General features: G+C 56.2%; 11 protein-coding genes across 11 annotated transcripts; 6 read left to right on the forward strand and 5 right to left on the reverse strand.

Moving 5' to 3' along the window:
- Positions 1–2,028: 2,028 nt before the first annotated feature.
- On the forward strand, positions 2,029–3,654 carry EV422DRAFT_572326 (uncharacterized protein; the record flags this gene model as incomplete). The annotated part of the gene is made up of 3 exons (XM_053073107.1): positions 2,029–2,203; positions 2,279–2,395; positions 2,474–3,654. The coding sequence occupies 3 exons, from the start codon at positions 2,029–2,031 to the stop codon at positions 3,652–3,654; spliced, it is 1,473 nt and encodes a 490-aa protein (XP_052920820.1).
- Positions 3,655–5,776: 2,122 nt separating this feature from the next.
- EV422DRAFT_338803 (uncharacterized protein) lies at positions 5,777–7,350 on the forward strand. The gene is made up of 2 exons (XM_053066437.1): positions 5,777–6,313; positions 6,392–7,350. Exons 1-2 carry the CDS (start codon positions 5,862–5,864, stop codon positions 6,876–6,878), a joined length of 939 nt encoding a protein of 312 aa, XP_052920821.1. The 5' UTR covers positions 5,777–5,861; the 3' UTR covers positions 6,879–7,350.
- Positions 7,351–8,488: 1,138 nt separating this feature from the next.
- On the reverse strand, positions 8,489–10,058 carry EV422DRAFT_338796 (uncharacterized protein). The gene is made up of 3 exons (XM_053066436.1): positions 9,732–10,058; positions 9,223–9,650; positions 8,489–9,111 (listed from the first exon to the last, which is right to left on the reverse strand). Exons 1-3 carry the CDS (start codon positions 9,945–9,947, stop codon positions 8,592–8,594), a joined length of 1,164 nt encoding a protein of 387 aa, XP_052920822.1. The 5' UTR covers positions 9,948–10,058; the 3' UTR covers positions 8,489–8,591.
- Positions 10,059–10,368: 310 nt separating this feature from the next.
- Positions 10,369–11,912, reverse strand: EV422DRAFT_338908 (uncharacterized protein). Its single transcript, XM_053066440.1, has one exon. It carries the CDS (start codon positions 11,635–11,637, stop codon positions 10,615–10,617), a length of 1,023 nt encoding a protein of 340 aa, XP_052920823.1. The 5' UTR covers positions 11,638–11,912; the 3' UTR covers positions 10,369–10,614.
- A 335-nt stretch (positions 11,913–12,247) lies between these two features.
- On the forward strand, positions 12,248–13,588 carry EV422DRAFT_547864 (camp-regulated phosphoprotein/endosulfine conserved region-domain-containing protein). The gene is made up of 3 exons (XM_053071620.1): positions 12,248–12,502; positions 12,834–12,920; positions 13,014–13,588. The coding sequence occupies exons 1-3, from the start codon at positions 12,473–12,475 to the stop codon at positions 13,230–13,232; spliced, it is 336 nt and encodes a 111-aa protein (XP_052920824.1). The 5' UTR covers positions 12,248–12,472; the 3' UTR covers positions 13,233–13,588.
- Positions 13,589–13,863: 275 nt separating this feature from the next.
- On the forward strand, positions 13,864–15,480 carry EV422DRAFT_501933 (pseudouridine synthase; the record flags this gene model as incomplete). The annotated part of the gene is made up of 2 exons (XM_053068235.1): positions 13,864–14,284; positions 14,378–15,480. The coding sequence occupies 2 exons, from the start codon at positions 13,864–13,866 to the stop codon at positions 15,478–15,480; spliced, it is 1,524 nt and encodes a 507-aa protein (XP_052920825.1).
- A 511-nt stretch (positions 15,481–15,991) lies between these two features.
- EV422DRAFT_338844 (ras-related GTP-binding protein A-like protein) lies at positions 15,992–17,412 on the reverse strand. The gene is made up of 3 exons (XM_053066439.1): positions 16,521–17,412; positions 16,237–16,352; positions 15,992–16,154 (listed from the first exon to the last, which is right to left on the reverse strand). The coding sequence occupies exons 1-3, from the start codon at positions 17,231–17,233 to the stop codon at positions 16,069–16,071; spliced, it is 915 nt and encodes a 304-aa protein (XP_052920826.1). The 5' UTR covers positions 17,234–17,412; the 3' UTR covers positions 15,992–16,068.
- A 186-nt stretch (positions 17,413–17,598) lies between these two features.
- On the forward strand, positions 17,599–19,344 carry EV422DRAFT_510227 (uncharacterized protein; the record flags this gene model as incomplete). The annotated part of the gene is made up of 1 exon (XM_053068911.1): positions 17,599–19,344. One exon carries the CDS (start codon positions 17,599–17,601, stop codon positions 19,342–19,344), a length of 1,746 nt encoding a protein of 581 aa, XP_052920827.1.
- A 478-nt stretch (positions 19,345–19,822) lies between these two features.
- Positions 19,823–22,556, reverse strand: EV422DRAFT_551818 (WD40-repeat-containing domain protein; the record flags this gene model as incomplete). Its single annotated transcript, XM_053071854.1, has 4 exons — positions 19,823–21,440; positions 21,511–22,284; positions 22,353–22,465; positions 22,539–22,556. The coding sequence occupies 4 exons, from the start codon at positions 22,554–22,556 to the stop codon at positions 19,823–19,825; spliced, it is 2,523 nt and encodes an 840-aa protein (XP_052920828.1).
- A 446-nt stretch (positions 22,557–23,002) lies between these two features.
- Positions 23,003–25,067, reverse strand: EV422DRAFT_547873 (uncharacterized protein). The gene is made up of 3 exons (XM_053071621.1): positions 24,626–25,067; positions 23,573–24,538; positions 23,003–23,493 (listed from the first exon to the last, which is right to left on the reverse strand). The coding sequence occupies exons 1-3, from the start codon at positions 24,705–24,707 to the stop codon at positions 23,360–23,362; spliced, it is 1,182 nt and encodes a 393-aa protein (XP_052920829.1). The 5' UTR covers positions 24,708–25,067; the 3' UTR covers positions 23,003–23,359.
- Positions 25,068–25,786: 719 nt separating this feature from the next.
- On the forward strand, positions 25,787–26,543 carry EV422DRAFT_338994 (uncharacterized protein). The gene is made up of 2 exons (XM_053066441.1): positions 25,787–25,929; positions 26,000–26,543. Exons 1-2 carry the CDS (start codon positions 25,911–25,913, stop codon positions 26,422–26,424), a joined length of 444 nt encoding a protein of 147 aa, XP_052920830.1. The 5' UTR covers positions 25,787–25,910; the 3' UTR covers positions 26,425–26,543.
- Positions 26,544–26,595: the final 52 nt, after the last annotated feature.

Raw genomic sequence — 26,595 nt, forward strand, 5'->3', positions numbered from 1 at the left:
CTAGTCCTCCCCAACTTGTCTAGGTGCGCAACACCCCCCGCCACTACACCCCTGAGAGTCAAAAATTCGAACTGTAGAACACACCCAAAAGCCAAAAAACTCGAAAATTTCTAAGTCCCTAGGGTTCCAGGCAACCCAATAATAAAACCCAACCCAGGGGGTCTTGTAACCCTAACCCTAACCCTAACCCTAACCCTAAGCGACGGAAGGTGGCAATCAATGCCTGGTCATTCCACGACACATCGCATTGCAGCTGTCGGAATTCAGCTACATACGCTGTTGCTGCACGGGTTTGTCGAAGGTTCTGGAGCTTGTTTTCGGACGTGCGGATCCTGTCGCTGTCTCCAAAGACTGCTTGCATTTGCTGGATGAAATCATCCAGGTTCGTAAGGGAATGATGGTCTTGTTTGACAAGGGGCGCCAGCCAGGCCTGGGCGGTGCCAGTGAGGTAGATGCCAATAGTTCGTATCTTGGTCTGATCGTTGGGGTAGCGCCTGGGTTGGAGGGCGAACATGAGCCGGATCTGGTTGAGGAACCCACGGAACTTGCTTCGGGTGCCATCAAATTTGTCTGGGAGACTGATTTTGGGTTCGGGGGCGTGGGTGGCAGGGGCAGTGGTCTGGGTTTGCGCTAGTTCGGCTTGTAGGGTGGTATTCTGTGCTCGAAGTTCGTCAATCGCATTGCACATGGCTTGCCAGGCTTCGGCCGTGAGGGGAAGGGCGTCGGACATGGTGATTTGGCGTGGAGGTACAGCGGCTGGGGGTTGTTGAGCAGATCAAACTGTTATGAATGGGCGGAGCCGATGGAAATAGAGGCAACTTGTGGTGCAGGTTGTTGACAGGTAATGGTATCCAGACCGAAACAAGAACTAGAACAAGACTAGGAAGAACTGGTGTTGATCTGCTGGGGGATCAGGAAGTGGGGAGCTCAGGGGAGGCGGCTATTTATGTTTTTCTGGGAAGGCTGGGGAAGCTTGGGGAAGCAGAAGGGTACGGAATGAGAGGGAAGCCAAGAGAAGCGCCAAGGGTGGGGAAGCATAGAAACAGAAGACTGGGGATGGGGTGGCTACGCTGAGGCTGTGGGCGGGTACGTGGGGAAGTATGGAAACAGAAGACTGGGGATGCGGTGGCTACGCTGAGGCTGTGGGCGGGTACGTGGGGAAGTATGGAGAAGGGTTTGTAAGCGCCGAGTGTTGGGAGGTGTGGCTATGTGCGGCTGCGTGGAGAAATGAAGGCAGTGGCAGGTGTGGGGTAGCGCGGCTGCGTGCGGCTGCGAGGTTTGGCAGATGTCAGGTTCTGACAGGGAATTGACATTGACTGACTGTTGGGATGCTGTCATGAGGTAAGCGCATGGTATGGACGCGTCGTCCATAACACGCGTCGTCCATAACAAGTGGCAATATTGCAAGAGGATTGGCGAAATGAGAGGAGAGAGGGGGAGTGGCATTGACATTGACATTGACACTGACATTGACACTGACATTGACATTGACATTGGCGTTTGACATTTGGCGGTTGACATTGGCGGCTGTCAGTAGGTAAGCTTATGGTATGGGCGCGTCGTCCATAACACATATGACACTGGGGCACGTGACATCACGCGTTTGCTGTCAAAAACCTACAACTCTGGTTAGGGTTAGGTTAGGGTTAGGGTCACGGTAAAAGGGTTAAGGGTTAGGGTTGGGGTAGGGTTAGGTTAGGTTAAGGGTTATGTGAGGTCACCGGTAAGGGCACGTGACTGGCTGAGGGTTATATGTGTGTCATATGCCTAGTGAGACTGAGGGGCATCTGGGGCATGACTCGGACCGGCCAAGTATTCCGAGAACCGCCGCTTGCATTAGGTGTACAGTAGCACATACCGTATGTCCTATCTGTATCACTTGCTGCAGAAGTATTATATGTACATATATGGGATGGAGAGAGCGGAGAGAGCCACTGCAGGGTGGAAAGAGTTGCGCCTGCCGGTCGAGAGGACCGCACCCTTCAAGAACTTCCCATCTAGGCACCTCACTCCCACCTGGACACGCCAATGTCGCCTCTAGAGGCAATTCTTTCGGCGGTGCTTGGAACCCTGCTCCTGCACCTGTCGGCGGTCCAAGCTCAAGCGACCGTGCCCCTGGGATGGAGCCTGAATTGTGTGGACGCCTGTGCTAGAGGGGCCAACGGGGGGACAGCTCCTTTTGTGGCTGCCCCGTTTTGTTCAGGTGGGCGGAACTTCCGGATATGTACCTCGGTATGCTCGTTCGAATATTGCAGACTCTAATTATGTTTTTCCTCAGACACTCTTGAATATTATAACAATCCGCAATTTTACAACCTGGCGTACGGACCCGAGAGCAACGCGCCAAGGAACAGGTGTGAGAATGTGGGCTTCGCCAACCCGTTGCCCACCTATGGTACGTCTTGTAGAGGTTTTGCAAAGCTCTGTCTTTGCAGCAGGCCTCGCTGACACAAGTCTGTCCCATTTTCTGCAGATATCAATGTCTGCTACCGCCTCTTCATTGGTTTGGGATCCGCCAAATTGATCTACCGCCGCCTTTCAAATGGGACATTCCAAGGGTGCTTCGCTGGGGCCGACTCCGGCAGTGTGACTGTTCCCTGCGGGTGTGGCGCAACGTCGCCCAGCCCATCGCCTACCTCGCATCCCATCACCTCGGTCTCGTCATCGACCGGCGCCTTGGCCCCTTCATCTACCAACGACCCTTCAGACGCCGTATTGCCGATCGGGACCTCCCAACAGACCCCGTCGGGGCCTATAATAGGTGCCGCGGTTGGAATTGCGATGCTGCTTGCCATTGCCTTTGGGGTTTGCATTTGGTACCGAAAGCGGCGCAATGTTGCTGGCGCGAGCAAGGTTACCGGTTCCGGACCCCCGGCTGCTCCAATTGTGTTTGATCGCTCCCCGGGATCAGAGGCTGCCCAGGCTACAATCAACGGCGCAGGCGATACCGATGACGCCCTCACTACAATCGGAACATCGAAGCATCCCGCGCACTTGCCCACATCATTCCAACTCTCGCTTTCCCAACCTCCCGTGCCATTCCTTCCGGCAACACATGCAACCTATCAGCAAGCGCAGGTGCAGCCACCCTCCCATGCTCCGTCAGAAGCCAATCCGCCCTCCACCGGCGCCAGCGATACGGATGACGCCCCCACTAGAGTCGGAACATCGAAGCATCCCGCGCACTTGCCCACATCATGGCGACTCTCGCTGACCGAACCTTCCGTGCCACTCCTCCCAGCCACAACTGCAACCGATCAACCAGCGCAGATCCAGCCGCCCTTCCATGCTCCGTCCGAAGTCAGCGGGCCCTTCACCGGCGCCCACAGCACGCCAGTTATCCAGACCTTACATTCGCATCAAACCCTCCACCTTCCCCCAGCCTACGAGGAGACGACCTGGATGGCGGATGTCCCCGCACTTGAACATGACGGTCAGCAGCTCCCGCTCCGCCACGCGGTCCAGGACCACTTTCCGAGTCATTCGACCGAGCTGGGAATGAAGTGCGGCGATGTCGTTGCGGTGGAGCAGGCTCTCAACGCTGAGTGGTACATTGCGCAGAACCGAACAAGGGGCGGTCGGGGGTTGGTCCCGTGCAGTCTGTTGTCTGAAACGATATCCAGTGGCCCGTCACCTACTGTGGCGGGGAAATGATTGCCCGAGATGGAACCCCCTGGAGACGCGATCTGTATTCCGAATGGATTGCGTTCGGAAGGTTTGCGCTGACTAAGGAATCTCTGAAGCAGCCAATGAAGGAGCTAATAGGCTTTCGTCAGGAGCTGCTGGACGTTTATCGCTCTAGAAAATGAACATAGTACCAGCGAGGACGCACGCATTCATCATGAACTTGACCGACGTGGAGAGCAGCTTGCTCAACCCTCGCCGCACAGTCAGTGTCTTGGGCGATTCTGAGATTTCTACGTCTTGAGCGATCTACCGTGTCGGAGTAGAGCTGGATAGGCTGGAAACCTACGGCTACGTGACCTCCATCCCTTCCGGCGTAACAACTTCCGTGCGAACTTTTCCGTAGAAGATACCCCTTCTCCTTATTAAATTGCGAAAGGATTGTACAGTCACCTCGCAAAACTCTGTACCCTAAGTATTGTTCTGGAAGGTGATTTTTAGTTGACTCCGCTAGCAGGGCTCATACCCTGTTGTGCTTTGAGAGTCGTCAATGTAGATCAGACTTAACGATCTTGACTGAACTGTATATACGGATTGTATATAGAACGCTTAGAGGCGAGTAGTGCGTACAAGAAGGAGCGAGGGAGAAACTGATCTAGCCTAGTCCGAACCTCGTTCGGACAAGGTGGCTATGCTGGCTATATACGCGTGTCTGACTATACCCTTACCTAAGCAAAGTTGTCGGGATGCTGCTCAAGTTACGCTTCTCAACACATCGGAAGCTGTCAATACTTTAGGGCGTGCGGTGACGCTGCCTGACTGGCAGAGACGGTTTGTCGTGGCAATGTAGCAACGTTAGAGCAACGTTGGAGGGTGAGCGACCGTCACCAGCGATGGGGAAAGAGAAGGACCGTAACGCGTTTTTCTTCTTGGCCCCGCCCGTTCGAACATTTGCAGTCGGACCTCATCCGTCGGAGCAAGTACTTGTCGAGAACATGAATCCATGTACATGCCTGTCTATGTATTGACTGTGAGCAAGTAGACCGGGCCCACCCAGGGCTGTTGCCACCTGAGAGCATCCGCACCAGTGGTCCGTATTCTGACAAAATCTTATATCATGTCATACTACTATCGGATCATTGCCAGCCGGTAGTCTTGGTCCTCGGATCTATGATTATGGTGTGCCGACTAGTAAGTTGTCTCTGTTATTCTACACTCTGCAGTGCGCGCACTAGTTCCCTGTGTGCGCTCGCTCACTTGTCCCCCATGGTTTCCTATGTGCGCGCCTTTGTCCAGATACATTGCCTATATGTCCAGACGGTTCGGACATGAACGCAGACCCGCGCCGTGCCAACTCTCTCTTGCGTATATATATAGACGCGTACGTCTCTGAACCTGCTCGCTCCTTCGTTCCCCAAGTTTTACTCACAAATCCTAAGCGCTCATCTCACAATGCCTAAAACACGCGCCAACCAGAAGCTCAGAGCCTTACAGGTGCCGCGGGCTCCACCACACGATGTTGACACCCTGTCTGCTTCGGACGACAACGGCTCGGGAAGCGGCACAGAGTTCGAGGTTTTGGGCCCTGGGGTGTACGCGTCAGCCTTCCCTGCCGAAACTTGGGCAGAGTATGCGCAATACCTGCAAGAGAAGAAAGAAGAGCTCGAAAAGCACCCTAAACGCAGGACCACAAAATTTCGATCCTACAAACGCTAAGTTGAGAAGCTCTTGAAGGTGGGTTTTGAAAGCAAGAATATCCCTTCGCCGTTGTGAAGACGCGAATCCGCTCGTATGCAGGTGGGAGGACACCAGATGGCTGACCCAGCTGTATCGTGTTCCCTGGGCATGGCGCAATATGGCCAAGTGGGCACATGTCTGTCCGTGGGGTGGGAATAACTGGCCCTGGCCGCAGATTTTGTCACCCTCAGTGACTTTCTGTTGGGGGCCCGTACCGCCATCCGGACCGCTTCCTTTGGTATTTTGCGCATCCGGACAAGCGCAAACTCCCAAAATCTTCTGGTTCAGAATCAGGAAGGAGCAAGAAAATCAAACTAACGGGCCATGCACTTACATCGGCACCAGCAGACAACGAGCAGCCAGTCAGCGGCACGCAGGCGGACGAAGCGGTAGACACCCCCAACGTGGTAGAGACCATAAACCCCACGGACGGTGCGGTAGATACCTCCGATGTGGTAGAGACCCCGGAACTGAGGGGCCGTGAGGTAGACACCCCCAACATGGTGGAGACCCCGAAGTCTCCTGACTGTGCGGTAGAGACCTCGGATCTGACGGACCGCGCGGTAGAAAGCTCAACCTTGACGCTCGGCGGTAAAACAAAGATTGAGGACACCGCGGCGTTGGTCAAGTTGCTGCAAGTCGCCGTTGAACCAAACAGAGTCTTGCTGGACGTGATAGAGGCTCTGGAGGAGATTCCAAGCATCATCGACCTGCGTCTGGATGGACCGCTCTACGCAAAGCTTCCGGAAAGCATCAGCCTACAGTACGACGATTACATGGATGCGTACACGACACGTTTCTTGGGCGAAAAATACGGTGCTTGGTTGCGAAACTTTTTTGTGGATCAAGATTTGTCGGCAAGACAGTGGCAAGCACGCTTGGATGGTGCATCATCCCAGGACGAGGACGTCACCTCGCTTATTCGGGTTGTTAGGGCATCATTACCAATATTGTGAGTGGTTGCCAGCGACATTGAATCGCTCCCTGCCACCATGTGATGAAAACTGAAGCATCGCTATACTTTCCACAGCCTAAAAGCATTCCAACTGGGGCACGAAAGTCCGTTGTCGGATGTCAGCGTTCAAGAGAACGTGCACTTGAACTCCTTCGTGCATCCAACACTAGAAGCAGCATGTTGGCAAATAGCCAACGTGCATTACCCGTGCCAAGGTCTCGTATCATACTCGCCCGAAGTCGCGCCGAGGGCGCTCCGGCGACACTCTCTTCCAGCCCGGCACCCTGCAAGAGAGTGCCCGGCTTCACGCACCGCGGGAAGTACCGGGTCGAGTATGATACGAGACCTTTGGGACGGGTACGTGTTCGGAGAAATTCCCTTGAAGCGGTATAACATCTCGGCAAAACAGAAGTCTGATGGCCTCGGCGTGACGGATACCCCCGATCGCTTCCCTGTGTGTACTTCGAAGGAGCCAAGCCGGACACGTCAAAAAACAAGGATGCAAATGACCGAGCAAAAATCCAGGAGAACTTGCGTAGATGTACGGGAGACTGGTCATTGATCAAATTGAAAATCGTAGGCGCCTCCCGCGCTCGCTGGTAATCTTTTCGGGTCAAGCCGTGGCCCGCAGAATCAGGCTTTCGTACTTACAGTTTTCCCAGGCATTTTTCACGCATGAGGTTGATATGATAACCCTCCCTCGAGCCTTGACTGAGATGGAGGATTTTGTCCGTTTTTATGAGGGAATTCTGAAGTGGGCGCTACTACTGCGTGAGACGGTTAGAGCCTTGAAGAGGAACAGGTTGACCGGAAATCCAAGCCGCAAGTCTTCGGGGGCCGCCCTCAAACTTTTGCACCAAGTGAATCATCTTCTGGAATAGCGAGGGAGAAGCTTACATTGGGAGAGCCCATACAGGAAGAGTCCACACAGGGATGTCCCACAACGGGATGGCCCACACAAAAAACCCCTGCAAGGCGGGTGTATACTGTTTATTGTAATATGTGAAGATGCTGCGTTCTTTCATCAAATGCGGGTTTCATGTGAAATATATTTAGGTGTTACCCTTCCCAGCTGTACGTTGATTCAGATCTGACTCAAGACCTCTCCATCACCGTCATGTACAGTATTTGTAAGCCAACCTTGTAGAAGCTAAATAAGGACTTTCCGTCCTCAGTTCTTTGGCTTCAACATTGACACACCGCGAAGGGCACCAATGTTGATCTTCAAGCAGGATGTAGCGGGTATGAGGAACGCATTGCATCTTGTGTCAAGACAGCCGAGCGAGCCTGCGACGGGTCGTGGGGATGGCTTTGATGCTAACTTTGACAAAAGAGCGCATGCCAATACGCAACAGAAGCGCCCTAAACTAAAAGCGAAAAAACAAGTATTTGACCGTCGGGGTTGGAAGTGTCAGCCGCATCGCTGGATCGTTCCCTGAGGGGCTTCTGCGCCGGCAGTTGATGGAAGATGGGGCGAGCCGTTGCACCAAAGGCACAACACTCTGAATGCGAGCACAGCGAATGAGTGTTTATGGGGATGTAGAAGGAGGGGGGTGATGTGTGGGTGAGGGCCGTATTGGGTTCGCTCTGGAGGCCCGAGCGGCGACCAGAGCGACACGCCCTTCGCGAGCGAAAGCGGGGCAGCGACTGTCGGCGAGCGAGCGGGTCGGATCTTCTGCCGACACTACGAACCCTCACAGCGGATGCTTTCCTAGCCATTCTTTTTTTCCGCTCGCCATGATTTTCCAGTTCTCATCCCCGTTAACACTCCTTCGGATCTTTTGCAGGAATCGTCTTCCCAGCCCGTCCCAAATTTCCGCCCGCAAATACTGTACGTCCGGCGACGTCCGGCAAGAGCGGCGGATGCCCCTCGTTGGCTTCGTGTGCGTTGCACCTACATCAACATCACCACCAAGCTTGCTGCGAGGAGGGAAGGCGGTTAAGAAGGGAGTAGAGTGGGTGTGAACTGGCAGGGTCGATGTAGATTTGTAGGGATGGGGATGTAGGGATCGGTAGCTGCTTCTGGGGGGAAATCGGAAAAAATGTGAGGGATGCCTGGTGGATGGACATGTACGCAATATATCAATCGATCCGTCCTGTCAATCCATCTGTTCTATTTGGGGATCCTGCTTCAGTTTCCCTCCCAAAAATCACCCAAAAATGACACTACCCCTCAGCCAAAGCGAAAACAACCCCACTCCCCGTCTAACCCAAAAAGTCTACGGGAAAAAGCCTCCCAGCTACAGCTACAAACCCACAATCCACCTTCATCACCCTACTTCTTCTTCCCCTTCTTCCCCTTCTTCCCGCCACTTCCCATCATCGCCTCATTACACTCCCACACCCCCTCAAACACCTCCTCGCTCATCCGCTCACTGATCCACACCACCAACCCCTCCGCCTGCTTTTGCCCCACGAGCGCTTTCCGCGATTTGAGCATGTCGAGAATGAGGAGGCCGCCGGGGGTGCCGATGTGGTTGCCGCGGAAATCGAGGAAGGTGAGGGTTGTGTTTTGGGTGGCGAGAGCGGTTGTGAGGGTCGACAGGGGGGTTGGGCGGGTGGTGGTGGTGGTGGGTAGCGGCGGGGGGAGGGCTGCTGTTGACAGAGTTGGGGCGCCGCCGCGGGTGGTGCTGCTGCTGCTGATGGTGAAGGTGGGCTGCGGAAGCGAGATATCGCGGTTGATGATCTGGTTGGTGGCGAGGCTCAGTGATTTCAGCGTCGTGTTGGTGCCCAGAGCGCGCGCGAGCGCGAGGAGCCCGGCGTCGCTGAGCAAGTTGCCTTCGAGGTTTAGGTCTCTACATGAAAAAAAAAACGAAATTGGGGGTCAAGAAACCCACCCCCGTTCGTTAGATCCCTCCGCCTCATTCAATGATCCACCCCCCCACCACCTCGAGACGAGTACTCACATCAACCCCTTACACCCCCCCAGAACCTCCCCCACCATCTCTGCCGCCCCCGCCCCCGCCTCACAATACCTAAAACTCGCCCTCACCAACCCCGCGCCGTCCCGTCCACCCTCCCTCATCCCCTCGAAAACCACCCTCACCCCCTCCTCCCCCAACGGATTATGATCCGCACACAGCACCCTCACGCCCCTTGCCTCGCGACATATCCTCGCCAGATGCCCCGCGGTGGCCGCCGTGAGGCCGCAGTCCATGAGATGCAACGTGGAGACGGTGGGGTGCGAGATGAGGAACCCGGACAGGGATTCGAGCCCTTTGGGCGCGACTTTCGCTCGCCAGAGGTAGATCCCGCTCAGCGCGGCGTACGCATCGAACGTGGTGGTGAGGGAGTGGATGTCGTTGGGTGTCAGATGCAGCTGGGTCAATATCAACTGTTTTTCATAGTTCATCCCTTCATCAGCACCCATCCCCTCAATTGGTCACAATACACCCCCTGTGATAACTACCATTACCTTGTCGATATCCTCCCCACCCTCCCCCTTCTTCAACTCCCCCTCGATGCGCTTGACCAGAACAGGTATAGGGTCGGTGACGAAGAATTTGGCGTTGGCGCCGTAGTCGGTTTTCATCTGTTTGAGGGCGGTGAAGCGGGCAAGCGCGAGCGCGGCGGCTTCGGCTTCTTTGGCTTTTTTGGAGGTGGTGCCGCCTTTCGCTTTTTTGGGGGGCATTTTTTTGAAGCGGTGAGCGAGTGGATATGGGTGACTGGGATGTTGGGATGTGGATGCTGCCCTATATGCATTCTTGATGTAGGCTTCGAGAGGGAGTGGAGAAGTTTAAAGGCAATAAGCGTGTGTGAGATGGGCCGTGATGACTGCTGGCGTCTCGCGGCGGTGATTGTCCTTTCGCTACCATCGCCGCGGAGGGTGGTCAAGGCCAAGCTGTAGGGAATGGATGCAAGTGGATTCAGGGATCATGTGCGTCGAGATGGGATGGGGGAGAGGGACAGATGAGAGGACGGTTCAAACGGGTTTTGTGCAGAAGGGGGCGAAACAGAAGGGCATGAGGTGTTCCAACGCGTTTCCCGACGCCTCCCACTTCTCTTCACATCCAGGCCTAGTCAAGGCTGTCCGTCGCAGAGGATCTTCGTTTCAGCGCCGCAGCTTTCCCTTTCCTCATATGAATCTCAGTTCACACCTCGCTCAGGTATCTATTCTTTATTGTGTATGACTTTACGTGTATGTTTTCGGGTATTGCACGCGAACGTGGGAGTGCTGTGTGTGTGTGGGGGGGCTGGCTGTACATGTGTGTGTGTGGTTTACGTGATGAAAAGAGTGTGAAGATTGCGTTGCTAGCCGCACATGGGGCATCCATCGCAAACGCTTCTGATTCCCCCACTCAATCCCGATGCCCAAGCTTCCGATCCCTCCACCTCTTCACCCACCGATTAACCGTCGCCGCCGCCACCGCAATCGTAATCAACAACACATACGACGCCTTCACCGCCACAACAGGGACAGGGAGGCACCACCCGCCCAGGTAGGCGACTGCGGAGGCCATCGGGGCTCGTGACGGCTGTTGCTGTGATGATGATGAGGATGCTGGGGCGGTGTTTTCTTTGCACAGGGCGACCCAGAGGAGTTGGGTAAGGGTGACGAGGGCGTGGGTAGTGACGATGTTTGCGAGGCGGGTGGACATTGCGACGATGCCCGGACCCTCGGCGGCGTTGTGGAGTGAGGAGGAGGGCTTGCTCATTGCGGTTTGGTACATGTAGGCCACGACCAGGAGCACGGGGCTTCCCAACCCCAACACGAACGCCAGGGCTCTTTCGACGACATTTATCCCGTGGTGTCGCCCGGTAGCTTCGGAATCGGTCACGTCCCGCCCACCGAGCCAGGATGTCCACCAGAGGAGGAAGTAGACGATGTCGATGAGGAAGACGGCGAGGGCGGTCGCGACAAGGAGGCGGGATTGGGTGGCCGAGAGCGGGTGCCTGCGTTGTGGGTGGGTGAGGGTCTGTGACGCCGAGGCTGATAGTGACGACACGGCCGCGGCGGATGGGAACGGGAACCTGAAGCCGGCGTGTGAATGTTCGGTGCCCAGGACGTCGGCGATCTTATATATCGGGAAGGTATTCACCCTTGCGCTGAGCTCGACGAGGTCTTCGTGGGACTGGAGGTGGCGGGTGTTGATGTAGCGTTTTTTAGTGGCTTGGATGGTGGGTTCGAAGCGGATGAAGGAGTACGGGCGTTGTACGGCGTGCACGGGCTGGCTGGTGTGCCGGGAGGAGGGGGTGGCGAGGTCGGAGAAGAAGGCGCGGGCGAGCTCGGTTAGGTAGCTGAAGGCGAGGAGGCGTGTGTAGGATTTGTCGGTTAGGACGAGGAAGATTATGCCCGCTTCTAGGATGTAGCTGAGATGCATAAAGATGAGTGAATGGTCAAATGGATGTCGGAATGACAGTCTGCTCGATGAACTGATGAACGATGGATGGATCGAGCGAGCTACAGCGAGAAAGATTTGACCCTCGCAGCATTCCTGGGCATATGGACCATCCTCGAGTACTCTGTTCCGCTCCGCTCTGAATTCCCCCTCGCTACGGCTCGGCACTTACTGAAAAGTATACTCGTCAGTCCCAACACTCGCCGCCTCGCCACTCAACCTCATCGCACCCGGCGGCGGCACCGCGTCTGGCGACAGGGCCCTAATCAAGTTCTTTGCGAGTTTCTTATGCCCAGCAATCTGCTCCTCGTCGCGCTGAGTCTCTATGCTGCCGACGAGGGGGAGGCCGTCGCCGCAGCGTGAGATCAGGGTGTATCTTATCATTGTCGTTGTTTAGGTGGGCTAGATCAGGGAGGCAGCGGGATAGACAGGTTTTTGAGCGGCTCCTTTTCAGGCGGTGGCGGAGCGGGTGTGGAAGGACGAGTGCAACGACAACGAGTGGGATAGAGCGGGGCAGAGGAGCTGTAGTTGTATGGCGAGTGAATGCTGTGGGGGGGCGTGCTTTGTGTTGTTGGGGAAAGTGCCTTCAGGGGCGACGGCGCGCATCTCTCAGCTCTTCTTCCCCCTTCGCACCAGTAACCACGGCTGCACACAAACTAACTACCCCACCGCACATCTACAATTACACTACATACACTCTAGCTCTGCCGCTCGGCCGCTCTGAAGCAAACCTGCCCACACCCACCCGTCTCTCGCCCCGCACAGCCGGAATCACAAAGATCCTACCGTACTCCAACCACAAACACGCACAAATACAATGCCCCCGAAGCAGGAAGTCGACGTGTCGGTATGTATTGCCCTCAACCCACAACTACTAAACACACCAAGAGGTCACAGAGGCTGGAGCCTCTCTTACGTGCGGGACGGGAGAATCGGGCAGGATGGAGGGAGTACACCGGGGCAGATGTGTGCGCGCGTCGGATTGGGAGCGAACGTTTCCGAGGACAATCTGCGCGCGTGGGAAGATTGGGAGAGAGAGTATACTTCTGATTGCTTTGTGAACGACCAGCCTGGGGTTTAACAACTCAGAGAGCGAAGTTTAGTCATGCATGGGAAGGGCCTACCGCTACGAAGAAAGGGTTACTGATGTTAATCAACTTCACACTCGTCTCCCGCAGAAACTCGGCCCAGAGGAAAAGGCCTTTTACGAAAAGTATGGACGTCTGCCACCCGCAAAGAAGGCCATCCTCGGTCAACGGATGAAGGTAACGGTTCCCAATCCACTTCAACCCACCTCAAATCCATCTTGAAAACCCCCCATCTTCTCACACACCCCCTCCCCTCCCTCGTCATTCCAGGGCGGCGACCGAAAATACTTTGATTCCGGCGACTACGCCATGTCAAAAGCGGGCAAATCGTCCTCGAACGAAGTCGGGTCCGAGCACCCTTCGCCCGAACGCATCCCGCACTCTGTGCCCTCCAACATGAAGAAGGACGCAAATCCACCGGTCGAGTCGAGCTTGATCCATGAGGCTAATTTGGAGACTAAGCCGGCTGGTGCGGCTGCTAGTACGTGAGGGATGGAGGGATGTTGGGTGGTTCTGGGGCGATGGGTGGCGGGAGATGGATGAGGGCAGGGCTGCATCGCAGAAAAGAGAGGGAGGAAACTGGAGTGGTATTGCGAGTGGAAGAATGGAATATGGATAGGGAGAACAAAAACGTTAGGCGAAGACCAAGATTCTTTGCAGATGAGATGCGCCCCCATGAACATCCCACACACAGTTCCCTTTCCCATTGCATGGGATTACAAATCCCACCGGTCACTCGCCCTTGTTTCGTTTTGTGAGCTTGTGGGTTCCCTCGTTCCTTTTTTCGAGTGATTTCTTGTTAATTCTTATACCATTTTCATTTGAACGTGCTGCTGATGTATGGGGATGAGTGCGATGCAGGACGTGTGGGTAGTGCGAGAGTTGGGCGGGGTGCGAAGGGAAGGAGACTCGGAAAGCGTTGAATCCACGCGGCGGAAGGCAAACGGCAAAAAGGCAGGCCCACCTTCTCTCCCTTTCGCACATGTTGATCTTTTGCACCAACAAACACAAACCACTGTGGAAAAGAACTGGACGCTGGGCGCTCCCTCGTCGTTTGTGCCTTCTTCAACCACACGTAATACACCAGTTCCACCACCACCACCACCACCACCGCCGCATAATGTCAACGGCCGACGACAACTACGCCTCATGGTCCAAACCCGCCCTAATCGAGCGCATCCGCCAGCTCGAAGCCCGGGGATCCCAGGGCGTCTCAACCGCTACAGCCCCTGTTTCCTCAGCACCATCGGCCCCGTCATCCTCCACCTCCAGAAAGCGCGCGAAACTCCCACCCCGCCCCTTCGACTTCAGCCTCCATTCCGCACGCCCCATCGCCCTCCAAATCGCCTACCTCGGCCACAATTACCACGGCCTGGCCTCGCAAGAATCCGACACGGTGCCCACGATTGAGTCGCATTTGTTTGATGCGCTGGTGACGGCGAGATTGGTGCCGGGGAGGAAAGAGTGTGGGTGGAGTCGGTGTGGGAGGACAGATCGGGGGGTTAGTGCTTTTGAGCAGGTTTGCGGGGTTTGGGTGCGGAGTAAATTGGGGAGGGGCAAGGGGAGGGTGGGGTGGGGGGAGGTGGCGGGGGCCAAGAGGGCGGGTGGTGTGAGTGCCGGGGAGGTGGAAGGAGGAAGGGAGATGCAAAGCGCAGGATCCGACGAAACATCCCCCCTAGAAACATGCTGGGAAACCGCCAACGAACTCGACTACGTTCTCCTCCTCAACCGGCTCCTCCCCGCCGACATCCGCGTCCTCGCCTGGTCGCCCGTCCACCCAACCTTCGACGCCCGCTTCCTCTGCACGTATCGGAGATACAAATACTTCTTCCCCGCCAACGGCCTCGACATCCACGCCATGCGCACCGCATGCAAATCATACATCGGCACACACGATTTCCGCAACTTCTGTAAAATCGACCCCGCCAAATCCCTACAGAGCTATCTCCGCACCGTGTTGCACGCGGATATCCGACCGTTGGGGCGGGAAGACGATGTAACTTACCCTGACGTGGACTCCGACTTATCTCTACATGCAACAACCGGCCGCGCGCAGGACCCACAACAGATATATGTATTCACCATCACCGGCCACGCCTTCCTCTGGCACCAAGTCCGCTGCCTGACCGCCATCCTCCTCCTCATTGGCTCGCATCTCGAACGCGTTTCTCTCACTTCCACCCTCCTCGATCTCACCCTCCACCCGCCTGACGCTGGACGGCCCGCGTACGATATGGCGAGTGAGATACCCCTCGTGTTGGTGGAGTGCGGGTATAAGGAGGGCACGTTTAGGTGGGTCTGTGGCGAGGGGGAACGGAGACGCGTGGCGGAGGGGTTGAGTGCGGTGTGGGAGGGGTGGGCGGTCCGGGCGGCGCAAGCGCGGTGTCTGATGGAGAAGGTGAATCCCAATCCAAAACCAAACTCAACTGCGACGGAGCGGGAGGAATATTTCTACCCGACGCTTGGGTACGGGCCCACGACGGGCGGTGGTGGGCCCACGGGGGGCAAACGGTACATCCCCGTGATGCGCCGCCCGCGGTGCGATTCGGTGGAGGTGAGAATTGAGAAGAGTCGGGTCGCGAAGGGGCGGAAGGCTGGTGGTGTATCTGAGTCTGCAGCTGCGCCGGTGACGCCGACGGAAATGGATGTGGATGGCGATGGAGCTGTGGATTTGGATGTGGACCCCCCGTCACCGCTGCCGACTACGACGACGGCTAAACGACCGCGGGTGGGTTGAGGAGGAAGCTTCAGACCCCCCGACCGTTCTCGCGGCGCTCAACCCGGGACTGTCAATAACGGGATATAGGGGCTCGCCATCTTCATTCAGAAGCGTATTCGAGGGCACTGCTATAACCAGGAGGGAAAACCATACGCAGCCGCCTCTCTGACATACATACGAGAGACGCTTTAAGCCACGGAAGTTTGTGCTCGGGAAGGTTATGTTTACCTCCTATAAACAAACCTCATAAACTAGGGGTCGGAAGTGTAGATATGTACAGGGACGGGGTAAGGCGAACTATTTACGTTGGTGGTATACTATCAACGAGTGAAGGGGGCGGGACGTCAGGCATAGGATCACCCCACCGGCTACATCAGTCGCTTGAGTGGCCGTCGACATCAAATATGGAGCGGCCGTCGCTTGCCTGGAGCAAAAACGGCAGGTTCCGGTAGCAGTGGCCCGTGTCATCAGACATGGCAGTTCCCGATGCTCAGCGGAAGTGGGGCTAGTGGCCTGCGGGCAGAACGTGACTTGGTGCGGAGAGGGAATATAGCGGGTGATGGGAATGCCGCATGACCTTGGCGTTAGGTGAATGTGTGATTTTTTCTAGTACTGCCTCGCAAACTGGCCCTGCTCGATTTTCTGGAAATGCGGTCGGGCGGCGTTGATGTTGATTTGCGTTACGGCTGATTCTAGAAGTAACATACAACGTAGTTGCGGAATGTTGTATCAGCAAATCAGCCTGGGAGGGGATGGGAATGGACCCGAACTTACGGATGGAAGGGTCGGATGTGATGACGAGGACGTAGGTGTTGGGCGTCAGGACGTCGATGTAGGCGGCGAAGGTGGTGGATTTTACTTCCATGCATGAGAATTGGGCTTGTGATTTGCTAGGGAGGTGGAAAAGGTGGGGAGAGCATGTTAGAGGGAGGGGTGTGCGATTTCTTCCGATCAAACGATTGTTCGCTATCGCTCACATTCACTGCTCGCTTCGCTCGCAAAGGCGTTGGCGACGTCGCGGTCGTACTCTCAAGGATATCCCCAAGTTTCTTACGCACCTGCAACTCAGCTTAAACTGCTTGATGATATTCGACACCTTCTCAAAGCGGTGGATATCAGGATGCGGGGTCTGCGTCGCATGCGAGATGACCAAAAACGTCGTCCTCTCAAACAACACAACCTCATCGGCCTCACACACGGCACTGAACGCCTTCAGATGTTCCTCCAGCAGGCGGACATTTGGGATCAACGAGTACACGATCGACGACCAGGCCTTATACAGCGTCTCGTCCCAGATACTCGTCGCAAACGCGGTGATATGCAGCGGCAACGACCTCCTCTTCAGATCCGTCTCGCGCTCGGCAAACACGGCCGCGCGCTGGTCCTCCTGCACGAGATCCATCTTGTGGACGAGACAAAAGACTTTCGCGTCTTTGCTGTTTCGTAAGATGGCGTCGAGGCAGGACTGATAGTAGTGCATGTCCTTCTCGTACTCGCGCGACTCGACGTCAAACACGTAGATGAGGACCTCGACGTTGCGGAAGATGTGGTCGCGTTGGGCGGCAATGTAGTTCTCCATAAAGACTTCTTGCCCGCCGCAGTCCCAGAGATTGAGGACGAGGTTGCCGAGGAAACGGACGTTGGAATGCTCGACGTCGATGGTGGCGCCGAGCCGGCGGGTGTCGCGGGCGATGTAGTTGGCGAAGATAATGGAACGCATGGAGGTCTTGCCGGACCCGCTTTTGCCCATCAGGAGCACCTTCTTTTTCATTGTGGGCGCTTCTTCGGGGTAGTGGGATCTACGTGGGGGTGGGTGATATTGACCGCGGTGTTGCTATATACTATCAGTGAACAGCAGTCCTGTTTTTGACGCTACTCTCGTCCTACTGTATTTCCAAACGGACTTCTCGAAGAACGAAAGGTCCTCGGCTGAGTTCACGGTGACTGTGGGCTTTCAAGGGCTCCTCAGTGTGCTGCGACGGCGGGAGATGTAGAGTAGAGGAGGCCAGTTGTGCTGCTTGCGGAGGGACTCCGAGGGAGGCGAAGGAGGACTTGAGGTGTTCCGTCCTGCAGCGTTTTCCGTCGCAACCGCAACAACTACGGACTGTCCCCGATCTACACAACGCTATATGTACAATGTCCCGACGCTTCCGGACCCACATAGCCCGCTCTCTCGCCTCCCTCCTCCTCTCCTCCGACTCCACCAACCCGCCAGAAGCCCTCGACCCCCACCTCCTGCCCCTCGTAATATCCAACAAGCACAAAGAGGCCGACGCCTCCGCAACCCCGTACGCAATCTCCATCCACCACCTCCTCCGCCTCCTCCCCACCCTTCCCTCCATCTACACCCTAAACCCGGAACTCACCTCCATCCATGCCGCCCCAGACCTCGCCCACGCCATCGCCGCCTCCTGGCCGTGCGATGACCATGTCGAGGGCGCGGCGGCTGCGGGGGGGTTTGTCAATTTCACAGTGTGCAGAGGAACGTTCATGAAGGTTGTGTTGACGGAGTTGGGCGCGGGGCGGATTGTGTTGCCGGAGATGGACGAGAACCCAGGGGATAGGAGGAAGGTGGTGATGGTAGAGTACGCTTTGCCTCCTCCCGGGCGTTTGTATGAGGCGACGCATTGGCGGTCAGCAGTAGTTGCAGGGTTTGTTGTACGCGGGTCTAGGGCGCGTGGGTGGGACGTGAGGAGTCGAAGTCGGTGTTTGGGGGATGCGGGTGAGGAGGTGAGGTTTGATGTCGATGTGGGTGCGTTGGGATCTGTATCTGGAGACGAGGTGCTTTGGGCTTTGCGGAAGGCGGTGGTCGAACAGGGATCATCATCGACGGCCACGGAGGTCGATTGGGATATATGGCGGGCTTGGCAAGCCGCCCATCAATCGCACCTGAACAGCATATCCTCCCCTCTCTGCGTAACCCTCGACTGCCCCACCACCTTCCACGCAAGCTCTATCATCACCGCCACCGTAGCCACCCTCACAGCGCTAGGCGGCCCCAAATCCACCTCCCAAACCCTCGACCTCACCCCCTACAACCTCGGCACCCTTCCCCTGCTCACCGCCACCAACCGTCCAACCCGAGCACTGCGCGACATCATCCTCGCCCTCCAAGCCGCCGATCAGGGAGTCACGGACGTCTACTGCGTGTCCAAGATGGGCCGGCGGTACGCGATCGACCAGGTGCAGATGGCGACGCGGTTACTCGGGTGCGGTGTCGTGCTCACAGATATCCCTGTAGCGGCGATCGCGGGCATGGCGGCGTTCGACGCCCCGCGAACGACCGACGTGGTATCCTCGACAACGTATATCTCGCGTACGACACGGTGGATGCACCGCATCATGGCAGATCGACTCCCAGACGAGGAGGGGGACGCGGACCGTGACGCCCCCACAGCATCAGCAACCCCGCGCGCACTAGCCCTCACAACCCTCCAAACGCACACCCTCGCCCCCAAACGCACCACCGCCTTCACATTCGCCTGGCCCGCCCTCCGCGCAGGATCCGACGTCGGCGTGTATATCCAGTACACCCACGCTCGGCTCACCTCCATCCTCGCCCACGTGCCCCGTTCATCACACCCCCCACAATCGCAAGCGGGCGACCTCGCCACCGCTCGGGAGGCATACGCCCTCGTACACCTCCTCTCCCGCTACCCCGCCGCCCTACGTACAGCCATAGCTGCCCACGAACCCGCGATCCTGCTCACCTACCTCGTCGAGCTGTGCACGAAAGTTGGGGGGGCGTTGGGCGGGTTGAGGGTGAAGGGGATGAGGGCGGATGTGGCGAGGGCGAGGGGGCAGGTTGTGAGGGTTGTGAGGGGGGTGGTGCGGGAGGGATTGGCGGTGTTGAGTGGGGTGCACGGGGTGGAGAGGATGTGAGGCCTCTCACATCTGGGGCGGGGGTCCTATCACCGTCAGGTAAAACGCTCCCCCACTTACTCCCTCCCACGAAGTTGATCTTAGTCCGTAGGACACACTATCACGCATTCTATTTCCTCCCTGTGCACAACCATATATACAAAAAAAAAGATACGCCCTACACTACCCCCTACACTGCAGACTAAATGATTTAAAAAAGCATATCTATATCCACCTCCCCAATGCTCAACTGTGGCGCCGCATCGGTCTTCATCATGGTCGCGTCTCCATCAAGGAGCGCGTCCTCGTCTTCGACGGTAGTGCCGTTGAGATCGCCTTTTTGGGACATGCGTTGGGTGGTGAGGAGGTATTGGATGTTGTGTGTGTTGTCGTTGCATCTGGGGGTGATCACAAGAGGAGAAAGGGTGGATTAGGGAACCGTGAAACATGACTAGGGGGGGAGGGAAACAGCACCCCAAAAGAAGAATGTGACTACAACTTACACATGATTCAACTCGTCATACATCCTCCCCATCGCCTTCTGCAACCCCCTCACGACCCCCGCAAACTCGTTCCTCCGGTCCTTCAGATACCGCCCATGGTGCCTCAACAGCGACGTCGCCCACATCAAACAGAACTGGATGCGCGGGCTCACGTCCATGTACGCCACCAGAAAGCCCAGCATGCGTTCCAGGTACTTTACCGGCAATTCACGGGCGACGAGGGTCACGTCGTCGGCGGGGACGGCGTCGAAGACTGTTTGGGTGACGGGTCGCTCCCCGAGCCGGAAGGACATGACGAGGGCGCGGAGGTACTGTGTGTCGGTTAATGCTTCGGTGATGGATTCGGGTGTGATGTCCATCTCGAGGTCGAAGGGGTCGAACAGCAGCTGTTCGTCGAGGGAGTAGACGATCAGACCTTCGGTTGAGGCGGCGGCCCAGGAGCGGCCGGTGGGGGAGAAACGGACGCCTTTTGTGCGGACGATCGGGCGCGTTTTGCGGAGGGATGCGTCGCCTTTTTGCACGCCCGGGAGGGAGGTGTCCATGCGGTCTTCAAGGTCGGAGGCGTCGCCCGTGTCGTCAATCAAATCCCGGGGCCCGGCTTCGGTCATGTTGCGGGAATTCAGAAGCTCTTGCATGCCGTCCATCGACAGGTTGTGGGAGATCTGGAACCGTTTCAGGAGCACTTTTGTCGGCGCGTCGTAGATGCAGACGTATTTGGAGTTGCCGCCGGCGAGGATCCCCGTTCCGTCCGCGGTGAAGCAGATGGACGTGAAATGCTTGTCCGCCGAGTTATTGGCAGACGTGATCCGATCCGTCGATTTGCGCCCGCCGGATATATCCTTCCTGCCCTCAATCGACCCAATCTGTTTTGCCTGCGCCACGTTCCAGAAGATGATCTGCCCATCCAGCGTCGAGGTCGCTAGCACCTTGCCGTCGGGGCGGTACGCGATCGACAACACCTCCGCCTGGTGCTCGAACCCTTCCTGCTGGACATCCCGCCCAAACACATCCCACAGCCGCACGCTCTTATCCCACGACGCGGACGCCAGCGTGCCCTCCGACGGCGAAAACGCCAGACTCGACACGGGGCCTTCGTGTCCCGTATAGATATCCAGCAACTTCCCCGTCTGCACCGACCACACAAAGATCTCAAACGTATCCGAGCTCCCCGCACACACAACCTCCCCGCTCGGGTCCACCGCCAGACACGAAAACTGCACAGGCGTGGGCGTCGTAAACGTCCGGAAGTTCCTGTACCTAATCAGATCAAACGCGCGGATGGTCCCATCCGACGACGCGGAGAAGACAATCTGGCCCTGCTTCGCAAACTCCAGCGCGTTGATGCCCGATGCGTGGTCGGTGAAGGTGACGAAACAGAACCCGGTTTGCGCGTTCCAGAGTTTGACCTTGCCGTCGTCGCCGCCGGTTGCTATGAATTGTCCGTCTTGTGAGTAGGAGAGGCAGCTCATGTCGTGGTGGTGGCCCTGCTGTTTCAGGACGTAGGACTCGGACTGCCATTCCCAGACTAGCAGTTGGCCTAATGACGATGCGCCGAATGCTAACCATTCCCCCGTTGGGTTGATCGCTACCGATGTAATCTTCTTTTGTGAAATGCTACCGTTTCACGGAAAATCAGCTTTCCACCTACGATTTTGATTTCCCTCGACACGATTACTCCCCTTACCTCAGGGTATGAATATTCGTAAAATCCGGCAACTCCCAAATCCCAAATATCCCCGACGTAAACCCCACAACCAACAAACTCGACGCCGCATGGAACGCCGCGCTAACCACCTTCGCATGATTCTGCATAAAATAATGTCGCGCAGTCGTCCGCCACGACTTGATCTTCGGTCGTGTAATCTCATCCGTTCTCCGCTTCTTATTCGGCTTGGCCGCAGCATCTCCACCCTCATCGCCACCCTCCATCTCCGCCTTCATGTTCCACTCAAACAGCGCCCCGTCACGGCCGATGGTGTACACCGTCTCCATGTCCTTCGAAAACCACGCGCCGAGCACCGTATCCCTGTGTCCCGTCAACACCGCGCCCGTGAACCCCTCGACCATATCCACGGGGTATATCCGCGCAGTCATGTCCTTACTGCCAGTGATAAAGAACCTGGAATCGGCAGACCACGCGAGATGCACCACGTCGTCATAGTGACCCGGGTACCGTTTATGCAGCACAAACGGCGCGAATTCAAGGGTGAACCCCGGTGTACGCCAGACCTGGACGTGTTTGTCGTGTGTGACGGCGAGGAAGCGGCCGTTGGGGCTGAACTGGACGTCGCGGACGGGGGTTTTGAAGTTGAAGTCGTGCAGGACGGTTTTGCGGGGGAAGTTGATCAGGAGGGCTTTGCCGTCTTCGTCAATGGTTATTAGGAGGGCGCCGTTGGGGGAGAGGGCGAGGCGGACGATGTCTTTCCGGTTTTCGAAGGGGAGGGTATACGATTTGTTGCTGGGGGGTGTGGAGACTGTATCAGTACCTACGAACCCCTGCGGGGAAGATCCAATTTCGGTGCTCACCCAATGAGGTCAAACACCGACACCCTATTCCCAACAGGACTGACGACGGAGTTTCCGTCGGGAGTGAACACCAGGTTCCCCTTCTTGTACACCGTCCCACATAGGTTCGAAAACTGCGTGGGGCAACGTCTGTCAGCTCACAAACACCTACACCTTTCAGCCGCAAACAAGACGCCTTCAGCATACCTTGTAATTGAGCTTCATGACTGCAGATAGTTGATGAATACGCCCCCAATGTTCAATATACTCCGGTTTCGAGCGCCTGTCCCAGTTCCAGCTCGCTCAATTGACACAGACCGGTGCGAGTTGCACAGGATATGGGGAAAGTCTGTCTAAATCCGGTATCGCCGCTCTCAAAGCGCTTGCTGAATAAACTCGTTTCGCCCACTCCGCGGCGAAAAAAAAAAGATATGGCTGCTCTCAGTGCTCTGAAAGTAGGTCGCCGACAGCGCATTTCACACGTAGAAACGCTGAGGGCAAAAGCCCAACGACGTGTGGCTTGGACGGGAAGCGACACCGAGTCACGTGGCCCAGACTTTGTCACTTTATTCCACCTGTTTTGACATCGCATTGGAAAAGCGCTCCATGCCCCAACCCCGGCAGGTCGTCGAGACCCCCCAAGCTAGGTAGGTACAGGCATCAATGGGCCTCCTAAACGTATCCGAAATGGCATTCAAATCCTCATACAAATCATCTCATTCATTCAAACAACAAAAACCGGACCCGCTCTACGGACCAACCAAACAAACACAATCAGGACCAGCCAAAGGGAAAGCAAACAACCGAGAGGGGATATATACAAAGGTGCGAAAACCAGTCGCGCGCGGGGAGGGGTTGTAATCTCTCTAGCAGTAGGGGTTGTGGGGGGATGGGCCAGCCAAAGAGGGGGCGGGGCGTACGCCGACTGTAAGGTTCACTGCATTGTCTACGGTTAGGGTGAACTAGACGACGCGGGACACAAAATTGGGGGGATAACTGGGTATATCGACAGGGTTTGAGAGTGTGCTTCACCAAGCGGCGTCCTCGGTGATGAAACACCGTTTTCTATGGATTTTGCGTTGGAGAGAAGCATCGCCGGCGATGTCGACTTTGTCTAGGCGGGTGCGGAGGTGTTCCCGTTGCTCTGCAAGGGTTTCTTGTGCTAAGAAAAACCAATAAAGACGTGCTTAGCTTAACATTTTGAGAGAGTTGCGAGTGAATGCACACGCGCTTTTACTCACCAGCCCACTGGGACCAAAAATCCGGCTGCAGGGTTGTCAACGCCCCACAGTTTTCCTCGCCAACGATATGCCTGCGGTGGTCTTCGGGCGAATGGCATTTATGGCAGATCGGGAACGCCGGCGGGGTAACGATCGCGGTGGGTGTCCTTGGCCGCAGCTTCGACAATGACGCTCGGCGTTGGGAGAGGTGGTCTTCCTTATTGGCATCGACGGGTGAGACGGGCGACAACACCACGACCTCCGCTTTACCGCCTTGTAAACGAAGGTTGGGGGCTGAGCTGGTGCGCAATTTCGTGAGATGCTGGGCACGTTCTTTCCGCTGCTTGATCTCGCCGGTAGCCTGCACGTTCTTCGGGCGTTGCTGCTGTTGTTGCTGCTCCGGGTTTTGCTGCCCGGCCGCAGGTGACGGCGGTGGTGTGATCCAGGCATGCGTACGTAGGTTGGAAAGAAACTGCCGTCTCCGCGATTTCTGCAATTTATCCTCCCTCAACAGCTCCATATGCTTATCATGCCAGTTCCACCACCGCCTCAGCCTCGCCTGGTCGAACCGGCGAAGGGTGGCCTGTTGATGGAGGTTGCGCGGGCGCTTGTAGGAGACGCGGTGGACTTCGGGTATGCCGTGGTTGGTTAGGGTCTGGGTGAGGACCTGCTCATCGGGGGTAGGCAAAATCTTGCCCGGCACAGCCGAGGCGTTCTTTGTTTGCGATTCGCGGGTCTCGCGAGCGATGCGGGCCGCTCGCAGCTTTAGCACCATGGCGTTTATTGGGGACAGGGGCGACTCCTGGCCTGCGGGAAGCTCATGGTGTGTTTTGGTGTTTGTGGTGGTGGTGGTGTGAGCGACAGGTCCCGTGAGTGGGGGTTCACCCAGGAAGGAGAGGGCGGCCGCTCGGGTATCTTCGGGTGCAGCTTTGTTCCCGATGCTGCAGAGAAACTCGCTGAGAAGGCGTAGGGCATCTTCTCGTGGGTCTGTTTGATAAGCAAAAGTAGCATGAGTATCAGAAGAAAAGAGGGGTCTCGTTGTCAGGGTGGGACGGCGACGCCACCAACACATACCCTCGTTACCAGACCGTGTCGCTTGCCAGTGCTGAACCCCGCCAGCGGAGTAGGTGGACTGCAGTACCACCGAGGACGACATTGTCGGAGTTTATGCTGCAGCTGGAATATGGCGTAGTGCGTAGTATAGTGTGAGCTTTCTTAAGCGAAGCCGCACGACCGAATGGCGGTGTCCATTAGGAGTGCTCTAGTGCGAATTGCGGGGTGCTGGTGCCTTCTATTGCGACGAGTTGGGATATATGGGGGGGGAAGCCGGCAGGAATGCGAGTCTATGGGAGAACAGGGCCTATACGATTATACGAGACCAAGGACGAGGTCGAGGGAGGGGAGCCCAGGGAGTTATATGTATTCTTTCTGACGGGTGTGTACAGTATGTATAATATTCTATGCACGTATAGCCAGTGGGTGGGTGCGTGTGTGCGTAGCCATAGTGCCAGGGAGGATACCCCCCCATATGATTCCCCCATGCAAGTCCAAGGTCCATTGGCAACGGCCCCCCCCCCCCGCGAAGTCTCCTCCACCGACCGCCTTTTTTTGATTAGGCGCTTGCTTGCGAGGGCGGGGCGGGCGAGGGAGCGCGTCGGAGGCGGGGGGCCGGGGGTTGACTCCAGTTTCGAAACGACAATCGCCGCCGGCTAATCATTATCTTATTCATTCATTCATTCTCATCCACTCCCAATAAACCCGCCTGCAAACCCCCCCATGTCATAACTCATCATATCTCCCATATCCGGGTAAATTTGAAATCCTGCCCCTCTCCCTCATAAAAGGTTACCTACGTACTTATATACTACACGCTACTCTCCGTCGGAGGCGCTCGCTTCTCGTCACAGAAACCCGGGGACCGCGACCGTGCTCTCCACGAGGAAAAAACAGCCGCGGTAAGAAAGGTAGCAGATATCCGGGTGCGATCACTGTGTACCGTCTCCACTCTCTCCCTCTTTCGACGGGCCGACGTGGGCCAACCGGTCCATTCCTGAACCTTCCTTCCTCGTTGTTTTTCCTCTCCTATAGCAAGCATTACCAACAAAGTCATGGCTACCTCCCAGCCCGTCGAACTGACTTTCCAAGCCTACCGGCAAAGCCTACCGGCAAAGCCTTCCGACTACCATCTCCGAGGCGGATGCGTACCAAGGCTATCTTATCTAAACGCAAGGCTATGTTATAGATAAGAAACGGATAAACGAGGAGGCCGTGTTGGCAAAGCGCCTGCAGGTCAGCCTGCAGGTTGAGAGAGAAGCAGAAGAGCCTGCAGGTTGAGAAAGAGAAGCAGAAGACACTGCGTATGCAACAAGGACCAGCCAGTACGTACCGTTCGACTTCGAGCAAATTTACGTCAGAAACGCAACCCCTCTTACAAGGACATTGAGGTAGGCAGATCTGCAAGATACACTGCTGTGGGTATTACCCTGATCTTTCCAACCCTCATTTTGATTGCCTGCATGTCCGCAGGATGGGAAAAGGAAACAACATGGTGGTCACCAGAATTCTGGGCGCTTTTTCTCACCTCGCTCTCGACCGCCCTTGGTATATTCACGGGCCTCACCGTCATACGCGTCGCCCACGACAACCCTCAGCAGTATGTTAGGCTTCTTTGGGGATATCAGAAATGCTTTGGCAAAGATGCGCGCGGTATGGTGTTGCGGAGGGTATGGAGATGGAGATGGAGGATGATTAGCGCAGGCCTGAAGTATATCAAGGAAATGCTACATAAAAATCTCGAATTACATATCCCCCTTGGTCTCCATCCCGCAATTTTGTTATCCCCCAGCTGTCCACTTCCCAGCGCTATGGGATGAATGTATACTGTGAAGATATTGGAAAACCAAAACGGAGCACAACCCTGTTGTCACACCACGTGAGTCTATGTCATGTGCGATGGGGCTATATGATATGCTTGTCTATTTGTAAGTTACAGAACTATGAGATGAATGTGAAATGAAAATGATTCCATGCAAATGCAATACATA

This window comes from Fimicolochytrium jonesii, assembly GCF_025526975.1.
Source record: "Fimicolochytrium jonesii strain JEL569 chromosome Unknown EV422scaffold_44, whole genome shotgun sequence".
In the NCBI taxonomy this organism is placed as follows: Eukaryota; Fungi; Chytridiomycota; class Chytridiomycetes; order Spizellomycetales; family Powellomycetaceae; genus Fimicolochytrium; species Fimicolochytrium jonesii.

What these genes read in the sequence shown, in the direction of transcription:
- EV422DRAFT_338908 (XM_053066440.1), bottom strand. Translation starts at nt 11,637, where the DNA reads ATGCATCTCAGCTACATCCTAGAAGCGGGCATAATCTTCCTCGTCCTA.
- EV422DRAFT_547864 (XM_053071620.1), top strand. Translation starts at nt 12,473, where the DNA reads ATGCCCCCGAAGCAGGAAGTCGACGTGTCG. An exon ending in AGCAGGAAGTCGACGTGTCG is followed by an intron (nt 12,503 to 12,833) that starts GTATGTATTGCC and finishes CGTCTCCCGCAG; the next exon opens with AAACTCGGCCCAGAGGAAAA. An exon ending in TCCTCGGTCAACGGATGAAG is followed by an intron (nt 12,921 to 13,013) that starts GTAACGGTTCCC and finishes TCGTCATTCCAG; the next exon opens with GGCGGCGACCGAAAATACTT.
- EV422DRAFT_338803 (XM_053066437.1), top strand. Translation starts at nt 5,862, where the DNA reads ATGGTGGAGACCCCGAAGTCTCCTGACTGTGCGGTAGAGACCTCGGAT. An exon ending in AGGGCATCATTACCAATATT is followed by an intron (nt 6,314 to 6,391) that starts GTGAGTGGTTGC and finishes TACTTTCCACAG; the next exon opens with CCTAAAAGCATTCCAACTGG.
- EV422DRAFT_547873 (XM_053071621.1), bottom strand. Translation starts at nt 24,707, where the DNA reads ATGTCGTCCTCGGTGGTACTGCAGTCCACCTACTCCGCTGGCGGGGTT. An exon ending in GACACGGTCTGGTAACGAGG is followed by an intron (nt 24,539 to 24,625) that starts GTATGTGTTGGT and finishes CTTATCAAACAG; the next exon opens with ACCCACGAGAAGATGCCCTA. An exon ending in TTTTTGGTCCCAGTGGGCTG is followed by an intron (nt 23,494 to 23,572) that starts GTGAGTAAAAGC and finishes GGTTTTTCTTAG; the next exon opens with CACAAGAAACCCTTGCAGAG.
- EV422DRAFT_338844 (XM_053066439.1), bottom strand. Translation starts at nt 17,233, where the DNA reads ATGAAAAAGAAGGTGCTCCTGATGGGCAAAAGCGGGTCCGGCAAGACC. An exon ending in CAGTTTAAGCTGAGTTGCAG is followed by an intron (nt 16,353 to 16,520) that starts GTGCGTAAGAAA and finishes CCACCTCCCTAG; the next exon opens with CAAATCACAAGCCCAATTCT. An exon ending in CACATCCGACCCTTCCATCC is followed by an intron (nt 16,155 to 16,236) that starts GTAAGTTCGGGT and finishes TGTTACTTCTAG; the next exon opens with AATCAGCCGTAACGCAAATC.
- EV422DRAFT_338796 (XM_053066436.1), bottom strand. Translation starts at nt 9,947, where the DNA reads ATGCCCCCCAAAAAAGCGAAAGGCGGCACCACCTCCAAAAAAGCCAAA. An exon ending in GTGGGGAGGATATCGACAAG is followed by an intron (nt 9,651 to 9,731) that starts GTAATGGTAGTT and finishes TATGAAAAACAG; the next exon opens with TTGATATTGACCCAGCTGCA. An exon ending in GGGGGGTGTAAGGGGTTGAT is followed by an intron (nt 9,112 to 9,222) that starts GTGAGTACTCGT and finishes TTTTTCATGTAG; the next exon opens with AGACCTAAACCTCGAAGGCA.